Source organism: Zalophus californianus, chromosome 1 (assembly GCF_009762305.2).
Source record: "Zalophus californianus isolate mZalCal1 chromosome 1, mZalCal1.pri.v2, whole genome shotgun sequence".
In the NCBI taxonomy this organism is placed as follows: Eukaryota; Metazoa; Chordata; class Mammalia; order Carnivora; family Otariidae; genus Zalophus; species Zalophus californianus.
Window position 1 is genome coordinate 38,694,286 of NC_045595.1, and position 25,404 is coordinate 38,719,689.

The following is a 25,404-nucleotide window of genomic DNA, read 5'->3' on the forward strand; positions in this document are numbered from 1 at the left end:
CAATACAAAAGGAGAATTATAGAAACTGCTAGTAGGTGAATTTGAAGCTTGCTATGGCAGTGACTCAGCCTCGGGCCCCCCCCCCCCCCCAAAGATAGTACCATTTAAGACATCTGGGGACTAATTAATCAGTACTAATTAGCTAAGAAAAAAATTCTTTAACTGAAAGCTGAACAGGTAAAGTATTATTCTAAATGTTACCTCAGAAGCCTTCTGAAGGAACTAGCCAAGAAGAAAACAAATCGTTAAACAAGCAATTCAATTCTTCTCCTCTTTGAGTGGTTTCATGATAAAAACAAAGCAAAATAAAAATGGACTTATGGAGGCTCTGAGAAATTCACTAAGTATCTGAAAATGCCTGAGGACCTTCTATTTGAGCTTCAGGTGTGGGGTTACAAGTCCCAGTGGTGAACCTCTGTCTCTTTGAGCAGGGGCCCAAGAGCAGGACAGGAGGGAGGGAGAAAAACCAGGGGTACGGAAAGGACTGTGCTGGCCTAACTCCACACTCCACGAGACACCACTCACCCCTGGGGGAGGACTGGAAGGAGCAACCTACCCCAAACCATATTAAGAACAAACCGATACCAAATTTTCTTTTTTCCTTTTGCCTACTGATTTTGGACAGATGTTTGTGGACACTCTTAAGATGAGCTACGTGGGGAAAAATATATGCACATATACATATGTACATACATATAACACACACATAAATATGTACATGTACATACACATATGACATGAAATGCCATGATAACATGAAAAAAACCTTTAAGTTCAGAGTTACGGAGTAAAGAACCTCGAAACGTGTTAAAAGTCAAACACATGGAAACAAATGCTTCCAAGTGACAAGCACAAGCCAAGCACACACGAGCAGGTGACCGACGGCGTGAGCTTCTTTACCTGCAGCGGCACAGTCTGTGAACTGTTCCCCGATTGTCGCTAACAACAACTCTTTCCAAACTGTGGACTGGCATGGGAAAAGAATAAAAAACAGCAAACAAAACCAAAACCAAACCAAACAAAAACAAAACAAAAAAAAAAAAACAAAAAACAAAAACCAATAACAACACATATATTTTTAGACAAGTATCTTGAGGAGCTAAACAAGTCACATTTTCTTCTGCTTCACATGCACTGTGTTCATGCCCATTATTTGGAGCCCGCAGACATCCCCAGATCACGGGTGTCAACACTCACAATAGTGGCATATACTGTATTATTTTACAAGTAACTTTACACAGATAGATAGGAGGGATCCAAAGTCACAAACTTTGCGTCCATAAAACTTTGTGTCCAAAGCTACAAAGTCAATCTCTAGTGAAACCCTGATGAAGTTCAAAAGAATGGGGTGGGTGGGTGGGCGATGCTTTCAAATGATTTATAATGTTCCAGTGCTTTTAGCTTTCACTGATTCAAAATGTGTCGACTGCTTATAGTTGAATGCTATTAGTAAAAATCCTTCTCTCCAATACCCTCCCTGCCCTCTTTTTCTTGCAGTTTATGAGATACTTAAAAAGTTACCACAGGGATGAGGTCTGAAGGAAATTTCTGGTTTAGTGAATATGAGAGACTTGCAAATTTCCATCCACTGGAGCCAGACTGTTTACGTCAAGGGGTAGAACTTGATGTGTGTATGCATGCATCTCTCCAGAAGAATCAGTTCGTGTTCCCATCCACCTCCTGCAAGTGAGAAACCTGGGGGCCCTTCTACCCAAGATCTACTCAGGCCATCCAATCAGCAGCCAGCGTGCGCTCACGGGTAGCTGGAGGCCTAAAAGTTCTTCCAGTTATCCCCCCTCAAAAAGTTCTTGGTCCCATTTACCTTCCTTGCCAGAGTTTACAGGCCCTAAACTCTTCCAGAACTGGATTTGAATCCTGCCAGGCTGCTTAGTCTGTGAGTGCGCAGGTTATCAACCCCTGGCAACATCAGTTTCCTTAGGCGAGCAGGGAATAACAACGGGCTGAACTCCCAGGGTTGTTGTGACCATGAAATTAGTCAACAAATGCATTCAAAGGGCTTAGCATTGTGACTGTAGTAAAAAAAAGCTAAGAGATAAGATCGGTTCCATAAATAGCTGCCATGTTTGCTCCATGCCCAGGTGCTCACTACATATTAACTATTAATAGTAGTGTTTCTTACTATGTTCTAATAAACTGAAAGCAGCCTAGCTGAGTTTTTAACCAAGATGATAGCAGTTAAGCACCGTGAGCTTTCACTCACAGGGAGGATTTTATTTGCCCTTTTCTAGAGGCCCCCTTTGGCTCTGCTGGTCTCCCTTCTGGAAATCATCCTCTGTTCTCTATGTCCCAACTGCGGCGTCTTACACCGTTCATGATGAAGCTGAGGGTGTTGCAAGGAAGTTAGGGCAAAGGGGAAGTTCCCTCCCATGTTGTGACGTCAAACAAGGTTGGCCCACCAGGCTCCCAACTGACAGTGAGTGAAGAGGACACTTCACTTGTACAGACACGTACGTGCTATTATCTGTGACTGCAGATGGCCAAGAAGAGAAAGGGGCAAATGCGCCCGTCAGCTACTGTTCACCACGCGCTGACAGCACCGTTGTTTCTACCAGAACTCAAAGTTTGGTGTGAGTCAATAAAGCACATGAAAAGGAAACCGTGCTCTCCCTGAAATTAAAAATAACCTATGTTCTCTCCTTTTAAAGGTGGGGGGCAGGAGGAGCTTTGCAAGCCTTGCCTGGTTGTTGGCTCCCCTGACATTTTTTATGAAAGCCAAATAACAGGCAAATCCTGGAGCTATGCATCTTGATGGTAGTCTGCATCATTAACAAATAAATGTGGCCACATCTTTAGGTTTGTGCTTACAGGGAAATGACTCAAACCTATGGGTCTCTGGAGACATTGTAATTCTTTGAGCTTATCCACATGAAAGAAACCATGAAAAGGTGACACGGGTAGCTTCTGCCCTTTCATCCATTTTCAAAGAAGTGCTTTGGTTTCCCAAAGCTTAAGAATGGGTTCAAATGTTCACTTTTAGTCAGCATGATGAATTTGAGCCTATTCTAGAAAAATCTCGGTTTCTGAGGCTTGGCCACTAGAAACCAGTTGTCTCAGCAGGCCATCCTACCAACCGGGCTCTTGTCAGTCCCGCAGGGAGGCTGGGCACAGCCTCACATGAAACCCTCCCCAAATGGTAAGATGCATGGGCTCCCAAGCATCCCCTGTCTCCGCACCAAGTTCAGTGGAGGAAGGACAAGCCTTTGGTGGGCAGGAATCTGCTTCTCAGTATGTATACCAACTTCCACATGTTGGTCATGGCTGGTGAGGAAATGACTGCCATCATCAGCCTTTCTGTAAAGTTCAGCAGTGCGCAGCTCCTCAGAATTTAGGATACAGTCCCACAGCTGCATCATTTCTATAGAGAAACACGATACTACATTTTCAAGCTGACACTGTGGGGCAGAAAATCGCGAAGGTCAGAACAGAGTTTCTCACCCCCAGTCCTGTTCTGAGATGACCAAGTGGACTGCCTAAAAAGCACAAGAGGCTCACCATATGCCGTCAACAACAACCCCAACCGTAGCCAGTTCTAGAAGAGGATCAGAACAAACGTACCGTGCTGTCCTTGGGGACTTTCATCTTCCACACGCCACCCTTCGCATTACTCTCCTCTTCCCTGGATCAGAGACCGAGGTTTAAAATTACACTCAAGGATTAAATGATTCTATATGTGTTTAGTTTAACCACAGATGACATTAAAAACAACAAATGGAGCATTCTTCAATAAACTCTCCCTCGGCCCTTTTACTGGAAAAGCAGAGGAAAGAAAAAGAAAGGGGGGTGTGGACGGGGAAGGAAGGAAGTGGGATTCAGTGACCACAGGGGCAGGGGTGGCAAGGGGCGGCCGGCTTCTCACCCTGAAGGAGGCGCTGGTGAGACGTTCCCTACACTACCAGGGATGGGGCGGCCGGCTTCTCACCCTGAAGGAGGCGCTGGTGAGACGTTCCCTACACTACCAGGGATGGGGCGGCCGGCTTCTCACCCTGAAGGAGGCGCTGGTGAGACGTTCCCTACATCACCAGGGATGGGGCGGCCGGCTTCTCACCCTGAAGGAGGCGCTGGTGAGAGGTTCCCTACACCACCACGGATGGGGCGGCCGGCTTCTCACCCTGAAGGAGGCGCTGGTGAGACGTTCCCTACACTACCAGGGATGGGGCGGCCCGCTTCTCACCCTGAAGGAGGCGCTGGTGAGAGGTTCCCTACACCACCACGGATGGGGCGGCCGGCTTCTCACCCTGAAGGAGGCGCTGGTGAGACGTTCCCTACACTACCAGGGATGGGGCGGCCCGCTTCTCACCCTGAAGGAGGCGCTGGTGAGACGTTCCCTACACTACCAGGGATGGACAAATTAATGCAAGTACTTTACACGGGTGAAGGCCTTTATGTTTCAGTACCACATTCACGGCATGGCCTCGTCTGATTCTCATATCGACCTTGCACTATATGCTTAATAGGAGACTCGGCCCCTGTGGTGGGCCTCTGCCGTGTTTTCCTGTTTAGTATCTGCTTGCTCATCTGGTAAAAGTACCCTAATTTCCCTGTAAGGAGCTCCTTGTCTCCTACTCGTATGTCAGACCCATTCCAATAGGGTTGATTCCTCATCCTAGCCTCAAAGGTGGGCTCATGACCCAGGTGTGCCAGTGAAAATACTGCCTCTTTCTAGTCCTTGTGATTGGCCAGAGATGTAAAGGACCCACAGTAGGCCAATGACAGCCAGCCTTAGCATCTTATGGGGTCTGGTGAAGGCTGAGATTGATACATTTGTAGGGTGTTAAGACTGCAGCTCCTGAGAGCCATTCTGCCACCACGAATGGGAGAGCCTGCCTGAGAAATTACACCAACTCAGAGGAAAGCAAAGCGAATCTAATGGAGCACATCAGATTCCTAAAAAGATGTGAGCATTCAGGTATGGCAGAAATCAGCCCTACCAGTGGACATCTCAGTTACTTAGAACACTTGAGGGACACAATATAAGAATTTTTTACTAATTGGGACTCCAGCCTAAGCAAACTGGCTTATTATCTACCACCCTCATCACTACACCAAGCTATTAAAGAAGGATCCCTTCCTCTAGACCCTGGGCCATGACCTGTCTCCCATACTTTCTATGGGGTCCACGTAAGAGATGTCTCTGAGGTTCAACTGTACAGCAGATGTGGATACTCCATCTGTTCCTCTCATCTCCCACCAGCCTAGAAGCTTTTACACCCCACTGTCTAGGTCATTATCATGCAAATGAAAGAACAAACCAAAATACAGCAACACCCCATACAAAGAACTGCATCATAACTTTGGCATACGAACAATGACCTATTTTTGGTGAGACCACAATGGGGTGTTCAGTGCGGAACACTGAGAAACCTACTCATCATCGTGGAGCCCAGGGTGAAGGGGAAAGTAGGCAGCAGCTTCCTTCATAATTTAGTAAGAGCTAAAATTACTTTCCATCATTACCAGGAGAAAATGACTTTGGCATTCCAATTTGGCATGAAGTAAATATTTTATGAGGTTCACAACCATTTTCCTCCCACCTTAACCTCAAATTACAAGTTGACACTTACCAAAGTGGTCGCCTCTCTCCTCTCATTAAATGATAACTACATCTCAAAGGCAGGCTAGTCACAGGAGGGATATTATTGTACACACTCCAGAATATCTTCAAAAGAAAAACACTTTGTTTAATATACCCAGTATTGATTTACTATGCCACTAGATTATAAAATTAATGCATTAAAGAAAAAAAAATCAGTTCTCATTAAGTCCTATCCATTCGAAATAGATTTTCTTTTCAGTCATCTTTCTAGTTTTCTGCTAGAAAATGTAATATAGCATTAAAGAATGTTCCTTGCTGATGCTGGGCCAAGTTCTTTGCTTCACAGGAAGCTATGGTTATCAAGCAAACCTCCCTATGCAACGTTTCTCCATGTAAAATTGGTCAAGGACTTTGCTACTGACTTTTCCGGCAGTGGATGGCATCTAATAAAGACCTGAGTGCTGAATATACGTAGTGAACCATATTTCCTTATAACACAGACTGCCTTCTTTCTAAGCCCAGAAGGAGACTTCCACTTTGGATTAGGGGATGGCTTACAGAGGAGGCAAAGAGAGATCACCTTATGCACTCTCTGCTTTCTTCTCCCCTCTAGAAGGAACAGGGAACAGCTCAAGTTACTGAAGCAACAAGTTACCCAAAATGTAGGACTGCATGTTTGTGTCCTCCCCAAATTCATATACTGAAACCCTAACCTCCAATGGGATGGTACTAGGAGGTGTGGTCTTTGGGAGGTAATCAGGTCAGAAGGATAGAGCCGCCATGATGAGATTAGTGTCCCTACAAGAAGAGAAAGACAACAAGCCCTCCCTCTCTCTCTCTCTCTCAGATAACCCTCAGACATGGCTGTCTGTCTATAAACCAGGAAGATGACCTGTACCAGAACCCAACCATGCAAGCACCTTGATCTTGGACTTCCAGCCTCCAGAACTGTGAGAAACCAGTATCTATTGTTTAAGCCCTCCAGTCTACAGTATTCTCTTATAGCAATGGGAACTAACTCAGATGAAAGGTGGCTGGTGGACAAAAACAGATTATATAAAAATAAGAGAATAAGAGTAACAGTAGTAAGAGTCATTAATAATAGTGGCTTCAGTCTATGAACTTTTACATATGCATGTCATCTATCCTACCGACAACCTCATTAGGGGGCACAGTTCTTATTCTTATTTTATACATAAGGAAATGCAGGCCCAGAGACTAATCTGTCTAAGAGTCAGTGTTTGGTATGACCACTAGAATTAGGACAAGAATTGGGTTTACAAATAAGAAAGCCCTTCCCATATTGTTTGGAATGGGCCATCGTACCACTACATTATGAACTCCATGCACAGAATTACTACACAAACAAAAACTATCACTCTGTGTGGTAGGGTAAGTAAAGGGTGGCTGTCTGGGTCTCCTAGTAGATCTGAGGAAAACAGCACAAGCAACAGAACAACTAGAAAAATAAATCCTAGGGCCTCTGCCATGGAGTAACATCAGTGGAATGAAATTTTATGTACACTGAATGATAATCCTTAGGAATTGTTCAAGCCTGTCTGGTGTAAAAATTAAAGCCCAGTTAATTGCAAGGAAAGCAACAATGAAATGTAAGATAAAACTGAAGTCAGGAAACCACCTGGCAGTAGACTGATCAAGAATACCTTGATCCCTTACATTAAAGTGGTACCACATACGGAATAGCCGAAAATAGGTTAGTAGTAACAGCAGGTCCTCAAAGAGGTGTATCTGTCCTTAGGGAGGTATTTACCCGATAAATGGTTTGCTATTCGTGCAAACGATAACATGACTCCAATACTGGTCTGTGGTGTAAGAACAGACAGACGTGGGATTTGAAGCCTAACAGTTGGATTCCAAAATGTGTGCTCTTAACCACCACGCTATTCCCTTTGAAAATATTACTGTATGTTTTAGGCACATCTTTCTCCAATTTGGAAGCCATGACCAGGTCAAGGAGTCACAGAATGAGGGATGCCTGCCAAAGAGGTCTTCCTGCCAGGAGATGCTCTTTGCCACGCTTAGTATGGTGGTTAGCTCTAGTCTGGGACTTCCGTGATAAGGTGGCAGTGATCTGTGTAGAATTTATGGATATAAGTATGCTAGCATAAAAATCCCTGCTTTAACTAAAAGGACTTTGGTGCTGTTAAACGTCAAGCCTCCTAATGGGGCACCCAAACCAGAGCAACTGCCTACCCTCCCTCCAGCCCCCGCCAAAGTTCTCAGATCTTGGCATTTCACCAAGGGTCTGAAGCACCTTGAAAAGAACACCACAATGCTCCTTCTCGTCCAAAAAGAAAACACTCTAAGGATCGTGCTAAGGTCTGTAGCTTTAATGGCTTCTCTTGAAAATAAACAGACAACTGATTTTTTTAGTCTTGGCAAATCTGACAGGAGGAGATTACAGCCCAAGAAGACGCAGCAATAGACTGAATTCTGACTTCAGGTACTTATGAAGGCACATCTTTACACGTCTGTGCATGGACACAAAACAGAAGCAAAATATCTGGCAACACCACTGAGAAGAGCCTCATTCAAAAAGCACGCGGCCCTAAAGCAGTCTGTCTCCTTGTGGCAAACCTCATCCGATATGGGGGATATTTGCCCAATTAGTTACCCACGGTAAGCTGCAGTCCAGAAGCAGAGAATCCTCCTTCTGACAGAACATCAGAAGGTCTATAGAGGGCGCCTGGGGGCTCAGTCGGTGAAGCGACTGTCTGCCTTTGGCTCAGGTCATGCTCCCACGGTCCTGGGATAGAGGCCAGCATCGGGCTCCCTGCTCAGCGGGGAGTCTGTTTCTCCCTCTGACCCTCCCTCCTCTTGTGCTCACTCTCTCTCTCTCTCCCACATAAATAAATAAAATCTTAAAAAAAAAGGTCTATATAGTAGCTTGATGCTCTGTCACATGCCTATGTCATTCACCTTACCATGTAGGCATTTTATTATCTCCTATCATAAGAAGGGTAAGTACAGTACAATAAGGTATTCTGAGACAGAGAGACCACATTCACATAACTTTTATTAGAGTATGTAGTTATAATTGTTGTATTTGATTATTAGTTATTGTTGTTAATCTCTTACTGTGCCTAATTTATAAATTAGACTTTATCATAGGTATGTATGTACAGGAAAAAAACCTACTACGTATGGACTTCAGTACAATGCAGTGTTTCAGGCATCCACGGGGAGGTCTTGGAATACACCCCTGTTGGATAAGGGGGATGACTATATACATGATGGTGAAACAGCCTGAGGAAGGAATCCAGCATCACACAGCTCCTGAGACCCTCCTCCTACTCTGCAAAAGTAAAAGGGCTATTTCACTGGATCATATTCTCTGGACCACATTTTTATTTTTGTTGAAATACCTAAATTTTACTATAGATAGGAACTTGCAAATAGATTTCAAAAGCCTAATGGCTTTTATAATTAATTCTTACAATTCTTATACTTAATTCAAAGTGGCCTGCAAACAGTAGGTTGGAGTAAAAGTAAGCACAACGTTGATAAATCATAGCTAAGTGCTTTTTTCAAAAGCCTGAACGATCCCCCTTGGACGAGGAAAGGTATAAAAGTCGGGCATCATTCATGTGGGCAATATTTGCAGGCACCAGTTATGGGCATGCACTGTGATGAGCTCTTGGGGGAACAGAGCTGAATGTATGAGGGCCAGCCTTGCCCAGAGTCCACACCTTGGTGGGTAAGTTCTCAAGCATCATTCTGGCACCCTCCCTGAAGAATGGAGACAGGGCGGATGGCTGTCCAGTGGAGTTGTAAATCCAAGTCTACCTGGATTTAGGAACAAGGTTCTCAGGATCACCTTCACAGCTCATGGGGCCCTTGCAACCCAATTTCCTCCTCTACATATCAAGTAGATAGTTATTGCACTAGATAACTCAATGATTAAAGGTGAAGGGAGAGTTTGTGATATGCCTCAACTAAGGAAGCAAGGTGTGGTTAGACTCACTAGACAGACAGTGTGACCACTTGATAAATCCCTAGTCTACTAGTTCTTATGGGAGCAATTATGCCCCAACTGATAGTCTTCTGCCAAATAGATAATCATTCATTACCAGAAAAACTGACAAATTTCCCCCTCATTTTTCTACTGGAATGTTCTGAAGAAATGAGAAAGAGAACATACTTGAAAATACTAGTGAAGGAAAAAATGCCGTGTTGTGACAGACGAGCAGGTGTAAAATAAAACAAAAACACCCAGTAAACACCCTCCCCCACCAAAAAAAAAAAACAAAAACCCACCAAAATCCAGACTTTCTTCTGAGGGTCACAGCATATGAACCAGGAGAGTATTTTTTAAATAATAAGCAAATATTTCCATTCACTAGGAATGAATTTCTAGTTGTCTGGAGCTTGTTTCCCACCAACTGAGTCAATGATATTTGTGGGGAGGAAAGAAAGAACCCAGAACAAACAAGGCAACAAGGGCAGAACTTAAAGGATGTTTTTAAGTGACAGCAGACACAGTAGGCTGAAAGCAAAGTGCTTCTGATCTACAAGAACTGGGTACTTGAGAGGTGGGTTTTGTTTTGAATTCCAAAAAGGCCTGACTTAAAGAGAGAACCAAAGTTTGGAAGACTCATCATCATGTAGATAAAATAAAGGATAGGGTGTTAGGGCAATCTCTCACCACATAGGAAGTCACTGAATAAATCACAAAGTCTGAATTGGGGCGCTAAGTGGGATTCAAACTTTGAGAGGAAAGAGCCCACAGAAAAGCCTGGGGAAACACATCAGAGCTGTGTGCACCCTGCTTCCTGCATAAGGCCCACTGGTATATATTTCTTTATTAATGTTACTACTTTTAAGTGCACAGGGGCTTCAGAAAATGGAAGTGAAAGCCCAAGAAAGTGGTTGGACTCAGAAGCTCATATACCATCATCACAAAGGGTGACAAACTGTGAAAAGTGAATGGATAAAGGAAAAGGGGTCTAGGGCCCCTTACAGGCGGTCCGTTGGGGGAGGTGACTAGGACATACACGGTAGAAACGGTTGTGGAGTAAGGTCTGCTCTCAGACCCAAGTGACAAGAAAGGGGGCTACCTTTACAAACGGAAGTTTACGCCACCCTTAAAAGGGAAATTTATGCCTGATGTTAGGCAGACAGGAGAGCAGAAGGCTCCTCCTCTGTCTGCTGTTTTTCAACTGCCTTTAGCTTGACAGAATTCTTACGCTAAAGTGGCAGTTTTGGGGGTGGCATAGTCTGATCCCCTTCGGAGACCAAGTTTTACATTTGAAGTGACTAAATTACTTTTACTGTGCAAGATTTCATTTCCCCCTTCAGCCCCCACCCACACAGTGGCCCCCAGTGCCAGCAAGCCAGCAGAGAGAGAGGATCATGGGTAACCGGACTGCAGTTCTATTTCCGCACAAATGGGCTGTGACTATAAATGTCGATCTCGTTATACACATCATGAATAAATTAAATGATAAAGAATCCTGTCTTACTCGAAATTAAGTCTGTGTTCGACAGACCTATGAGGTAGACCTGGCTGCAGGGCCTTCTGTCTCTTCAATACGGTGAGTCTCTCTCTCTTACCTCGGTCCCCTCCCTTCACCCAAATGGTTCATTCCAGGTCGTTCTATTGCAGGATGCCACCCACTGTGAGCTGCCCATCTGTGTTCAAAATCTGAATCAATCTTCACATCATTCTTCATTACCAGTACTGACCTATAAACCTCTCTTTCTGAAAGGGACAGCCCTCATTCCCCAATGATTTGGAAGGCAATCTGTTATCCTAACTTAATGATCTGTAACAGCACAACAACTTCACACCTTCTGATGAGGGATGATGTCTTCTTTTTTTTTTTTTTTTTTTTGCGAGACAGAGAGAGAGAGAGAGAGAAAGCGAGCATGAGCAGGGGGAGGGGCAGAGGGAGAAGCAGACACCCCACTGAGCAGGGATCCCAACATGGGGGTTCCATCTCAGGATCCTGGGATCATGACCTGAGCTGAAGGCAGACGCTTAACTGACTGAGCCACCCAGGCGCCCAGGGATAATGTCTTGATATCACTGGCAGGACACAGGTACAGAAGGAACATCTCATAATTTTAACAGATTGTATGTATTTTTGATGAAGACTTTCCCTTTATGGTAAATGATGCTGGATATCCATTTACAGAAGAAACACGAAGTTTCTGTATTATGTAAATTTAGGTAAAAAAGTCAGCCAATTTATGGGAAATACTGGGTAAAACACAGCCCAAGTGGGACGTGGTGTGGCAAAATCTTGAAGGGGATAACACAGATGACCTAGGTGGGGTAGAATGTGGCAGAAGAATGAGTTTTCAGGGGTGGAATTGCTGGGTTTTGCGGTAGCAATGCTGAAAGAGAGTGGGGACGAGGGAGCCCCTCCTTTGCAAATCATATTTGGCAGGTAGATCTTCATTCTCCCACAAGTAGAATCAGCCTTGCTCAGAAGCTGTGTTCTATTCTGTACTCCATCCATTTAGGACATAAAAACACAGGAGAAATGTGGAAAATTTGGAAATGTTTACAAAAGAGTAAAAGGAATCAATAAGCATCTGGAAAACACAACTAGATGAAAAAATGGAATTTTCCAAGAAAGGCAGGGAAGTAAGAAATAAATTTAACTCCAAGCAAAGAGAATTACTGTTGGCTACAGAGAGTGTCCTCAGCAGGGGTCAGTGGGCCTTGTGGAAGCACGCGCCTCCTTCCCCCTCCCCCCTAAGTCAGGGCAGAGTGAAAGGAAAAGAATTGAACTAGAAGGGGTGGGAGTTCTAGTCCCTGAGGCATGGCAAGATTGGCTGTTTCCACTGGATGTTTTAGAGCACTTACCTCTCAGCCTCAGTCTCTGCAGCTAATAAATGGGAATAACAATTCCTCCCCCGCCCCCATCAACATCTTTGATTTGCTGAAGGGCCTCAAAGTACAAAAAGACACATTATATCCTTCTCTATAAAGCAGTCATTAATAACACAGGATTCTCATATTTCACCCACAGAGACGGGGGGAAAAATCACAGACACTAGGGGTGCAGTTTTTTAGAGCTGAAAGAGCGAGGGTCCAAGAATCAATACATAATCAACAGAATAAAAACAAAGGGGAACCAAAGCATGTCCTCGAAAGACTTAAAAACTGGCACCAAAGCCAGTTGTTCAATACTCAGGACTATTCACGAATGTTCAGGGCATGCACAGGCTGGAATCCCCGAAGTTATTGATAAGTTAAACGTGTTTTCATGAGTAGGGATGGCAGCAGGGGCAGAACGGCTTGAAATAAATCATCGAGAAGTATGGTGCACAGGAGGACAACACAAAAAGATGCTCCAGAAGAAGTCGGTGAGTAACGGCGGATGAGCCTGTTATTACCGGACCCCACTGTGTGCTTTTTATCTGCTTGTGCCATTTCATTCTCAGGGGTATCGAGATTGTTCCTGTCTTGGAGATGAGTAAGCAGATACAGAGAAGTTAAGCAACTTGCCCGAGCTAGTAAGTGGCAGATACGGGATAGAAACCCAGGCAGTGTGATGACGCTACACCCTCACCCACTTCCTCACCCGTCAACAGATGACGCCAAGGGGTAGCATCCAACACCACTCTAGTAAAAGCTGCCAACGTCTGAGCACGAAGTGCCAAGCACGACTAAGAACCAGAGGCAATCTCATTTAACCCTCGCTCAACCTTAGGGAGTAGGCAGCGTTATACCCTCAGTCTGACACATAAGGAAACCGAGGCAGACAGAGGCACATCAGAGATATGAAAGAACTTCCTGATCACTTAGAGCAGTGTTTCATTATCACATCCCCTCCAGCCCACCCCAAAGAGCCCTTTTTTCTAATTACTCCATTGTGAAATGTTAATACCACCGCAAAGCGGTTTGTTTGTTTATGTACTGGATACATATCTGTGCTTTATGTATAAAAACAGTAGGATTTTCCACCCCACCAAGGATCAGTTTTTGCCCCCATTGAGAATGGGGACTACATCCTAAAGGATCCTTTTGCAAGTAGTTCTGTTGTGGTTTAGGAAAGTGGTTCATTTGTTAACTTTTCATTCATTCCTTCAATTCTTCAGTATGTATGTATGTATGTATTTATTTAAAATGTTTTATTTATTTATTTTAGAGAGAGAGAGAGAGAGAGTGAACTTGTGGTGGGGAGGGGCAGAGGGAGAGGGAGAGAGAGAAGCCTCAAGCAGACTCCCTGCTCAGTGGAAAGCCTGACAGGGGGCTCAATCCCAGGAACCCGAGATCATAACCTGAGCCAAAATCAAGAGTTAGCCGCTTAAACGACTGAGCCACCCAGGCACCCTAATCCTTCAGTACTTATTGAGGGAAAGGAATAATAGACACAGTAGAGTATGGTACTGTGTGATTCCATTTATAGGATGTTCAATAAAAAGCAAAAAGATATATAGTGATAGAAATGTGAATAGTGGTTGCTTCTGGAAGAGAAGGATGAATGGAAGGGCACAGAGGAACTAACTTTCTGACGATGCAAATCTTTTTATCTTGATCTGGGTTATGGTTACATGTTTGCATACCTTTGTCAAAACTTATCAAACTGCACATTTAGGAAATCTACATTTACTGAAAATCAATTATCTGCCAGTATAGTTTTCAAGAAAGTATTTCCTAGTATGTGCCAACCGGGGTACTTTAAAAATCGGTCTCTGAAGCCCCTGTTTAACTTGCTGCTTGGATGCTAATGCTCTGTGGTCACACAGGGTCAGGGAAACAAACGGACCCCTTGATCTGACTTTACCAATGTCTGTTCTGGAATCCCAGGCAGAGCTCTGAGGACCTGATGTCATAATGGAGTGGAAAAAGTCTACTGAGTCCCTCCAAAAGTCAAAGGGATCTAAGAACTTCCAGGTGGGGACAGCCTTCAAAATCAAGTGCTCTGAGGTTCGTACAATGATGACTGCTGGGGAAGAGGTAAAAAAGTCTACAACGTCACCTCAGGGAAGAAGCCAGAGGAGGCCTTTCCTGGAACTGGAGAGCAGTCATCCCCCTGGACAGTGGCCCACATGCTGCCTTGTGACACTGCTTGTACTTGGCTCCACAGGATTATTTACAGCAGCACTGTTCTTTTGCTTTCCATGTGCTTATGCCATTTTCCCAACTAGATCGGAAACGGACAATGGTCTGGACTGTGTCTTTACACCTGGCTCACTGGCCATGCATGACACCTTAACACCAGACTCCTGGGACTGCAAAACAGAGAATACCAAATTTTCTGAACCAGACAGTGGGAGAAGTTCTGAAAAATGGATCTTTGTGCTAGTTCTAAATGTGAGAAACTGCCTAAGGGACATAGTCTAGGTGCCCAGCCAGTGAAATTGCTAAGACATTAAAAGATTTAGAGGCACAACATCTGGCCCTTCTAGAACATTCTAAACATATAGTCATTGCAAGTAGACAGCAGCCTTAAATCCTTATTCTGTCTATAACAGTGCATTAACCTCAAAAAAGGGGATACACTTGAAAGACTTTGCTTTTAAAGAACATGGAAATGTGATCAACTAAATAAATCAGGTTTTTCAGAAATTTTCTTCATAAGGGTTGGCTAGAGAAAGAACGAATAGAACTAAGAGCTTACGTGTGTGGAGAACCTACAATATATCAGGCATCCTGCTAAGCATAGTATGCACATTATCTTACTCACTCTTCCCAACCACTCCAGAAATTAAAGGCATTGATAGCGTGCCTAATTGAGGACGATGGAAGCTGAACGTGAAGTAGGAAACAGGCTTGACACCTTCCACTTTCATGCTCAACCCCCACCTGCTTTTCCTATGTGGCCTGTAACCTTAGGTAAGCCTGCAGGGGGACCGCTACTGCCTCTCAGAGAAGGGAAACAGAGGTCAGAGCTCAGACGGGGAGTGGCCGAGCTGGCATTTGAATGGGGACACAGGCCCACGTGGGGACACACCACAGTCTGCTGCTCCCGAGGGCCTGTGAAATGTTTAGGTAGTAAATAAGTTTTAGCCGGTCCCCAACAGAAGAGAAGGCCACTTGGAGGTGTGCACAGCCAGCATCTGGGTTATACCTAGTTAAGCGCAGCGCCACCAGAAGACCTGAGAGCTGGCCCGGGGACAGGAGCCTGGGTGGGGACTGCCGGTGAAGCAGCCGTTTTCCGGCTGGAGGAGTAAATGTCCCACATACACCGTGGTCACCTGGTGTGTCCCTTTCTGGGTCTTACCTACACTGTTTGTACTGTGTAGATTTTCTTCAGGTTGGATGCACACTCAGCGGCTGTGGCACCAGGAAGGGATCTAAGCAAACAAACAAAAGAGCAAAGACACAAGTGAAACAAGTCGTCAATGTTCATGAAATGAGTACACAGGTTTTCACACAAATTATGTCTGAAACCACAGCAGCAGACAGTTCTGGGATGTGATTTAGAATTTAAAATGTGAAATTCCTACTCTGTGAAGTCATGTGTCTGCTTCTCCTAAAAGCAAGCATATTTTTTTCTGTGGAAATTTAATTTAAAAAAAGGAAATGTATGTAAGAAAGATACTGGAAACTTTTAAAAATCACATTTTAAAAAATACTAAACTTTAAAAAAAAATCACATTTTATTAAAAAATACTAAAATAACCTTGCAATAACAAAGCCTTTTGCTAGGACTTTGGATACGAAACTGTGCCCAGAGTACAGGTGACAGTGAAATCACAGGCCCTGGCCCGGTGACATGTTTGGAAAAACTTGTTAGTTCCCTGATGGTAAATATTCAAGACCTCTTAAGAAACAGAGTAACCTTTTGCCAACTTTAAGAAAACATGATTACTAAAAGTCAACTTTAGTTGCACCTGAAATTTGCATATATTTCCCCAACACGTGCTTTTAGAAAAATTCTGTCAGTTATTTTCTCGGGCTGATATTAGTTCTGGGGAGCTCTGCGGTCAGAATACATTAATCTTTAGTTTGCCATACGGTCCACTAGATGGCAACATACTACAGGTTTATTCACCAGAAACATCGGGCTCGAGGGACAGGCTTTACCCCCCACCATTTCCTGGGATTGGGGGCAACATGACAAGGCTTCATCAATCTGTAGAAAAGATTCTCAATTCCTGCCACCTTTTTCCTTTTCCCTACACTGAACTAGAAGTTTTTGCTCAAGACTGTCGGGATCCAGGAATGTCAGGCCAGAGATGAAAATTCACCACTCAAATAATGCCTGAAAGCCCTGTGTCTGGTTGTGAAGGTGGGAAATGAGGCTTGCTGAGAGAATATGCTGGCTCACAGTCAACCCACTAGAATCCGGAATCTATTAAAAAAAAGGATCTCTAGCAGCCACTGACCCTCAGAGACACAGATCCCACAGAACCTCAAGACATTGCACTTTCTGGAGAATCATAAAACCACTGCACACCAGAGATATGCAGAAAACCCACAGAGTTCAGAGGCAGAGAGGACAGCAAAGAAAAGGGTCATGCCCAGGTGTGTGTGTGTGGGGGGGGCATGACACATGAGTGACAGGGCTCTACAGACTAAACTCCTAGAAGTATGGACCAATAAATGTTCCCTGGTATATAACTGGAATAGAAAAATGCACTTCTGAATACAGTTCCCTTGCGTGAAGGTCACTAAAGAAGCATAATTATGGACTAGTTTGAGGGCAAACAAAGGACACTGTTAAGTTGGTGACGTCCGACAAATAAATCTACCTTAATGCATTGGGCTTACAACTCTTTTCTAGTTATTTATAAATATGCTGGGCATTAAAAAAAAAAAAAGCCAATCCGCAATAACCAGCATGATTGCATTTTCTTGCCAGACCTGAAGCCTAAAGTCACTATGTTGAAGAGAATGGTGAACAGCAGCGAGCTACCACGGGGCCTGGGCCCCAGGTGAATCCATCAGTCCACTGAGACTGCCTTGACATGAATAAATATTAACTTACTCTTTAATGCAGGTTTTTATACCATTTTTGGCTTCAATTATAAAAAGATTGAAAAAAAAAAACCCACTAAAACAGACCTTGGACTTTTTTTCTGGATAGATTTTCACACGAAAAATCTTTTGCTTTTTATATGAAAATCTACTGGCACATATTCCATTGCTGATTTTCCTTTGAAAAGTTTAGCTTAACCTCTCCACCAAATATGCCCCACAAGATATCCCTGGATCACCCAAAGCACATAGGAGAGCATATATACACAACTCCTTTATGAACAGGATGGGGGCTTGTTAGGGTCCAAAGGAAGGAAATGTACTTTGCCTTTCTTTCATTTTTAAAACTGTGTATTTCAAAGTTTTACTATTTCTTAAAGTCACACTTCAATGTGTAACTGTGTCGAACGAGTATTTGAATGTTTGCCATTCATGTCAACTTAATACAATGCGAGGATAATACCATTTAACCTGGAAAAAGTTTCTGATGAACATTTGCTTTCTATGCCTCTTTTTAAATGCCTCTGTCTCTACATTCCAGGCTTTTATTTCTATTCTATTGTAGGAGACAATCACACAAAATCATTTAGGGCCCCTCAGTTTCATTGTTCAAGTTTTTTTTTTTTTTAAGAGAAATCTAGTTTCCGTTTCTCATTAAAACCAACAGGATCACCCTCCATGATAGTTCTATTCTGATTAATGTTTCACAACACGGATGTATGGGCGTTTGAAGGAAATATGTCAGCTCCTATGGGCTCCGGTTTCCTGAGTTCTTAATGGGGAAGGTTGGATTCTGGGATCTTAAGGGTTTCCTCTAGCTGCTGGACAGTTTTATGGATACCCAGGTTTCAAAGTAATGCAACAATGGTGCTGGAACTTCTGATTGCAGTTAAGTGGTTGGCTTGGCCAGCTCAAGGGAGAGCATTCTTCTGCGAGCCAAGTCTGATCCCAACAGTCCCTGAAAAATCCCACTGTGCCCAAACCTCCTGCCTGCCCTGGGACATCTTTAACAAGCAAAACCGGCCTTAGCCACAGAATCAATTTTAACAGGGTAAACAGGCTGAGATTTTAAAATCATCTGTCTTGTAAACAGGTCAGTCTGTACTGGACTTGCTGGTTCAAAGTTGAACCAGAAGCTGCAGTGTCTACTGTTACTGTTTCTTAAAGTAGCAATGTAGCAAAGTGGGCTGCTCACCGTGCAGTACCCGCATCCCGCGAACCGCCCCACACCCCCTCCTCCCTATCACTCTAAGACAGAGCTGTACCAACGGGAAGATAAATGTTTGCCATGCACTTCAAGTAAAGAAACATTTTTACTCATCTTACATGTATAGTATATTCTCTGATCTTTTAAAAGTCCTTTTACTCCGTTCATGTTACAAACCTAAACCTCCCAACAGAACCCCAACCAAACCCAGATCACTCTGCAGACCAAAGGTACTCATCTGTGAGTGATCTTGCCCCCCAGGGGGACATATGGCAATACCTGGAGACATTTCCAGTTGTCACACCTGAGGGGGATGCCACTGGCACCTAGCAGGAAGAGGGCACAGGATATCCTAGAGGGCACAAGGAATTACCTAGTCCAAAATGTCACCGGAGTCAATGCCGAGAAACCCTGACACAGACACGTAACAAAGAGTCTCAGAGGATTTGTGATTTATTTAATCAACAAAGATTCAGTGCACACCTCTTTTAGCTGATGGGGATACATCAGGGGTCATTCTAGACTAAGTCCTTATCCTCAGGGAGTTCTAGTACCCCTGCTTTCTGAATTCCCCAGGCTCCTGAAGACAAAGCAACTCTGATCAGATCCTCTCTTCTTTGCCTGGGAGGGAGAAGGTGGGGGAGAAAGCAGTGGGAGGGGTGTACATATCGATGATGACCCTTCCTAGAAGGACACACAGCCAGAGTTGTGGGAAATCACAGAACCAAGGAATCAGAACCCGTTTGCACATTCTCTGAATTCTAGGCTGCCTTCTCCCGGTATGCAGCTACAGCTGAGGACACGTCAGTGGGACAATAAATGCTCCCTGAATGGATCAGGTTAAGGAGTTTGAAGTGTTTGCCAGAAGTCTTTCCTCTGATTTAATGATATTAATGTAATAATGGCCTCCTTTTATTGAGGGTTTTGCTTATGCTGTTACAGCAGTCCCATCAAGTTGCTATCATCATCCTCACTTTACTAATTAGGAAACTGAGGCTCAGGGAGGCTTTTTCAGTAGCAAATCTGTGTTCTTTCCCTGGTTGGTCAAGCTCTGATGCCCATGATCTTCCTCTTAGACAAGGATGGCTCCCAGTAAAAACCAAGCAATCACTGTCATCATGGGAGGGTCACACATGGTGTCTTAGGGCAAATCCCTTTCTCATCCCTTTTTAGGTTATCTACTCCCTCCTTGGACCCATTCCGGCCTGTCATTATTCCACCACCATCCATCTGGCCACACTCTTGGAAGCGGGCAGACACAGAGATGCAGGGCTGAGTTGGAGGCTACCAGACTCCCTGGCAATAACGATATCCCAAAATGTTATACAAGGAACACAATTCACTTAAGAACACACATACAGACCATCACCTTCTGGGGCTAGACGTGGGCAGAAGATACTTTACCAAACAAAAGCCACAAATGGGCTATAGCAGGAAGGCAGGAAAGCAGAGGGGTTAAGAGGATGGTCCTTGGAATCAACGGATTTGAGTTCAAGTCCCAGCTCTGCCACCTCCCAGCTGTGTGGCAAGCCTGACCTTCCCTGACCCCCACTTCCCCTTTCTGAGAACATGGTCTCTATGCCACCCATTATTTTGCTACTTAGATGACATGCGTGAATGCTCTACACAGCATTTACCCAATACCTGGCATCTAATAAGCAATGGTTGCTAATATCATCAGCAGCAGCAGCAGCAGCACTGGAAGCAGAAAAAACAGGAACAGATAAGAGCACAATTAGAACTAAGAGACACTGAGCACATTTTCTAATCTTGGGGCAGCCAGTAAGAATCCCAAGAAATCTGTGAGAGTTACACACAGAGCTGAGAAACTCCTAGGTTCCCTCCTCAGAAAAGAAAGCCCAGCAGGTGCCAGTGTCTCAGTGCTGAAGGCCATAAGCTACCCTGAGGGCTGTTTCCACTTGGACTTGGCTAATCCAGAAGTTACAATGGTTAAGGCTTCAGAAGTGGGATGGGATCCTTCGAGGTCTGCCAAGTAGATTAGTGTAAAGAAGAGAGGGGAACTCTTAATGTTACTTAAGATCCTAACTCCCCAATCCAGCTTTATATTACTCCTGCGCATCTTCAACTGCATAACAGAATAACAGGAAATGCATCTTAAGACCCATTATGTAAAACTGGTTAAAATTTCTTTTTATTTGGGGAGTTAGGAGAAAGCAGAAAGTCCCATAAGTTTGGACCAACTGTTCTGCTTAAATGGTTTCTAGGCACCTAAGCACCATTTATATGCAAAAAGTTACTTACAAATCATCTTTATCTATTCATTAAAGCAGGTTCCTAAGAATTTCACAAGACAGAACTCTTTTAGCTCAGTTTAAGTCTGCAATGCTTCAAAGCATTTTATCCTCTCTCTTATTCCAGAAATACTTACTGAGCCCCCGATAACTGAAAAAAAAACCAAAAACAAACTATGTATCATGTGTTACATGCATGCACGATCTCATTTCCTCCTCAATCATGAGGTAAATAATGGTTGCATTTCCATTCTGCAGATAAGCAAATGAAGTCCGAGAGTGGTAACCTGTCAAAGACACAGAGTTGGCTAGGGGCAGACCTGGGACTTGAACCATGGGTGGCTGGCAGCCTTGCTCTTAGTCACCAGCCTAAACTGATCACTTATTCCATGACCCATCCTCTGCTTGGTGCCATGCATACAACTCTGCACCAAGCAGTCTCAACTTTCCTGCAGCTTGCAACCTCAGTGTATTTCCCTGCAATACAAATATGCCTTCTCCACTGAACCCCACCCTTAAAGATATGTTTGCTATAGGTGAGGGAGGCTCATGAATAATTCATGGAGACAGAAGCCCTGGTAAATACCCAAGGAAATTATCTTCACTGTTACCTAGCTAGCTCTTAGCAGGCCATAGCACCACTTAACCAGTGACCTGGATACCTGGAAATGCTTCTCACAAAGAGAAGAAGCTGGAACGGTTTTCCCCAAATCCTGCCTGCATCCTTGCCCAAGTGCGGTCAGTCAACTGGTAGCATCACCTGGTGTGAGGGCTATAGCATCTCCAGGCCCATTAGACACCTGCTGAATCCTATGTGATTTTTATATATACTGAAGTTTGAGATGTGCTGGCCTGTGTCATCTAAATCAAGTCACTGTAAGAAATGCTAACAACTGGGCAAGTAAAAGCTAATGAACTATAGACAGCATCATCAAAAACACATAAAAATCACTTTTCTCACAGATATACATTTTTTTGTCATCACCAGAGAGATTATCAAGATGAGGTTATCATTAAATGTGAAGAACAATCCTACACAGGCTCTTAAATATGGGTATTAGGCAAGGGTCTCTTCTTTGCAAATAGTGAAGCAGGGAGTCCTTGGCTTAATTTTTTCCCATGGAACAGGAGCTTGGTTTCCTCATTTGTGAAATTCAGTGGTAGGCCCAGATAACCAATGAAGTCCCATCTAGCTTCCTTATTTCAGAATATGAAATATGGGAGAACCGTATCTCATTCACTGTTCACATTCACAGGGAAGTGGTGTTCGGCAGGGTTAGGGACACCAGTGCTTGGGGTCACACAGTCCTTAGCTCAAATACTGTTTCTATTCTGTATTAGCTGTGTGACCTTGGACAATGGCTTCTCTGGGCCTCAATTTTCTCATCTGTAAAATGTTGCTGATATGTCCTACTTCAATACTGTGAGGACCTGGTCGGTAATTATGTAAAGCACCCACTGTAATACCTAGCACACTGAAGTAAATAGTAGTTAATACTAAAGGCTACCATGGAAAAAGATGTGAAATTTTATGTATGGGACAATATATCCAAGTATACACATGCCCAGTGCGCACACACACACAAACTAGATGTTAGTGGAAGAAATGAATACTGACAATATTCCAACTCATATGAGTGACCACTTCATTTGAGCCAAGAGAATAGCCTTAGAGAGGGAAACTTCAAAGCCAGGGATATGTCTCCTAAAAGCCAGTCTTGGTGAATTTGTTCACATCGGGCTCAGCTGTCAGAGGGAAAATCTGCACAGGCTCAGTTCTATGATGAAGAGCATCCCTCATATATCATTCACTCCATTAAAGGTGATTTCACTTTAATCACTTTTAGATAGATCTGTGGCTTGTGGCTATACCAGCTTCCTGTTTGACAGTCACATACAAAAAATGGTCCAGGGCCTCTCATTAACATTTAATAATGCACCTATTGAAACATGCTTCATAATCTAAATGCTTTATTTTTGCATGTTTAGCTTATTCTTATTTTTTCCAGGCTTCCTTCTATTTTCATTCCTAGCCTCTAAGCTCCTTGACATGAGCAACCGAGACTCTTCCTCTTGCCATATAATTAATTCCTCGGTACACAGGGGTTGGGTGGAAGAGAACTATAATAGTATGAGAGGTGACAGCCAACTGAGGCCAGGTTTTGGACTGTCACCATGCCAGACCACTAAAGACTGGCTAGCTGTCTTAGGTTTGGAAATAAGGAAATGGCATCTGTAATATTAAAAGAAGGAAAATCGATTTTTTGAGCAGCTAGTACCAAGAAAGGACTGGTAACTTTTGAGTGAGGATGTTTAAGGCCTCCAGGTCCAACTGCAGGAAGCAACCCCTGACGCACAGGTAGAGAGGCTGTGAGCCCCTGGGTCAGAGCCTTTCCCTGCCTCAGCTACCTGGAGACCATTTCCCCCTTCCAGAAAGTAAAATCCTGGGCCATTAAGAGAGCCTGTGGGTTCACAAAGGCAAAAATGAGGGGAACAGATGCAGATGCCAGCCCGTCTCCCTCTCAACTACATCCTTCCACGCTGCCTTTTACCCTCGCCTGGTCCCACAGGCCACTCTATGAACAAGAATGGTTTTGGGATCCTCTCTATCAAGCCTGGCCCACCGGCCCATATCAGATTTGTTATTATGGACCACACCATCGCAATGCATGCGAAAGCATCACACTGTGAAAGGGGGAATCCCTCTGGAACTTGGTACCTTCCAGAACACTCCACCAATGCTATGGAAGCTGTGGTACAAGAGACATCCCTCCTGGGAGGTCCGGGATCATGTTGTCATTGTGCTTGCATTCTTAGCACTGAGAACAATGATGGACAAGTACTATGCTCCATTGACCTGATCAATAAACAGAGCAGTAATTCTCCAGTTGTGATGCATAAGACGTTTGTTACAAATGTGCATTCCACCCCAAAGGTCTGAGAGAGCAGGTCCTGGGCAGGGTTGGGAGCTTGTATTTGAAGAGGCACAGCCAGGTGATTCAGATGTAAGTGGCGAGGGATGACATTTTGAGAAACACTGATTGGGTAGAGGTAAACCCCGAAGCGGCGGCGGGAGGGGGTTGGTGGGAGACATATGTGACTGGGCTAACTCTGTGACTAAAGACACAAGGACACAAATACTCTCTAAGCACCTACTATGTGCACTGTAATGTCCTCTCCAGGGAGTCAGGCATGAGGCAGTCTCGAGTCTCACGGTCACGAGGGAGGGAAAGAGGAGCAATCAATAATCCGTTCTACAAATACCGGCCTATAAAAAAAATGCTGCAGGAGTGCAAAGGAGGTGGGCTCAATCTTGCCTGGGCCAAGGGCTATTTAAGGACAATTACAGAGTTAGCATCTTTGCAAGGCCTTGAAGGATGCACGGCAGCTTTTCAGGTAGACAGAGGAGAAGGGCATCCCAAGCAGAAGGGACATCAGGAGACAAATCTCAGAGGCTGGCAAGTCCATGGCTTATGCAGGAAAAGGGCCACAAGTCCCCTGTTACCAGAGAGACTGGACACACTGAGTGGTATTTTGGAGTTGGGGAGATATAGGGGATAAGACTTAAAAAAAAAAAGGTGCATTTCATGTTCAAAACAGCAATATAGAAGTTTATAACATAATCTGAAGGCTGGGGTTTTAGGTTTTGTTTTTGTTTCTAAACTGGGGAATGCTCTTTTCAAATTAGAGTGGCCCATTTCTCAAACAAACCACCACAAGAAAACCAATCGGAGCCGCTCTGGTAAAAGAAGGGGTGAAGATCCAGAATCCCACCTGCTAGGAGCACACAAAACCACAAGAGAAGCACACTTAGGTGGTGAGAGATGGAGTCATCACCCACTGCTGTGGCAGAGGAGAAAGGACGGGAGTTTTGGAATGACAAGACCAGGAGAAGGTTAGAAGGCTAAGCCTGGTAGCCCAAGTGGGGGATGCCGGGAGGAGGGCAGAGCTTGGGAACAGGAAGGGCCAGCATGTACCGGAGGCTGGAGAGCACTGGGGCCTAGGGAGGCAGGCACAGGGAGAGGAGGGGATGGCTTAGGCTTGGAGCAAGTTTTCCAAAAGGGGATCAAACATCTGAAGTGTGGAACTAGATGAAGTAGTGGACTTGAGAGAGAAGAGCAGTCAAAGGAAATTCCAACTCCGAAAGATGTGTCGGATGGTGGCATTGCTAGCCAGTACGTGGTCGACAGGGTGTCCAGGGCTCGGGACGCAGATTTACAAATGATACTCAGAGTAATATGAACCATCACCGGAGAAAGGGGAGTCATTAGGCGTAGAATTCCACAACCCTGAACTATTCAGTGTGGGATGACTTGTGCCAGGGGCTGATACAGGAGCTGAGGGCAGAACGATGTGGAAAGAACCCTGTGAAGCTGATGTTCCAGTGAGAAAAGATGGACAAATGCAGAATCCTATGGAGAAAATAAAGCGGGGTCAGGGGCATGGGGAGTGTGTGTCAGGATGTGCGTGCCACTTTGTGTCAGTGGTT

At 44.3% G+C, this 25,404-nt stretch overlaps 1 protein-coding gene across 1 annotated transcript in view; it reads right to left on the reverse strand.

Moving 5' to 3' along the window:
* EIF4E3 (eukaryotic translation initiation factor 4E family member 3) overlaps positions 1 to 25,404 on the reverse strand; it is a 38,370-nt gene that overhangs the window by 9,053 nt on the left and 3,913 nt on the right. Inside the window, 4 exon segments of the mRNA XM_027584540.2 lie at positions 901 to 967; positions 3,577 to 3,637; positions 5,583 to 5,677; positions 15,757 to 15,829. Of these exon segments, the coding sequence (XP_027440341.2) occupies positions 901 to 967; positions 3,577 to 3,637; positions 5,583 to 5,677; positions 15,757 to 15,829 (296 nt within the window).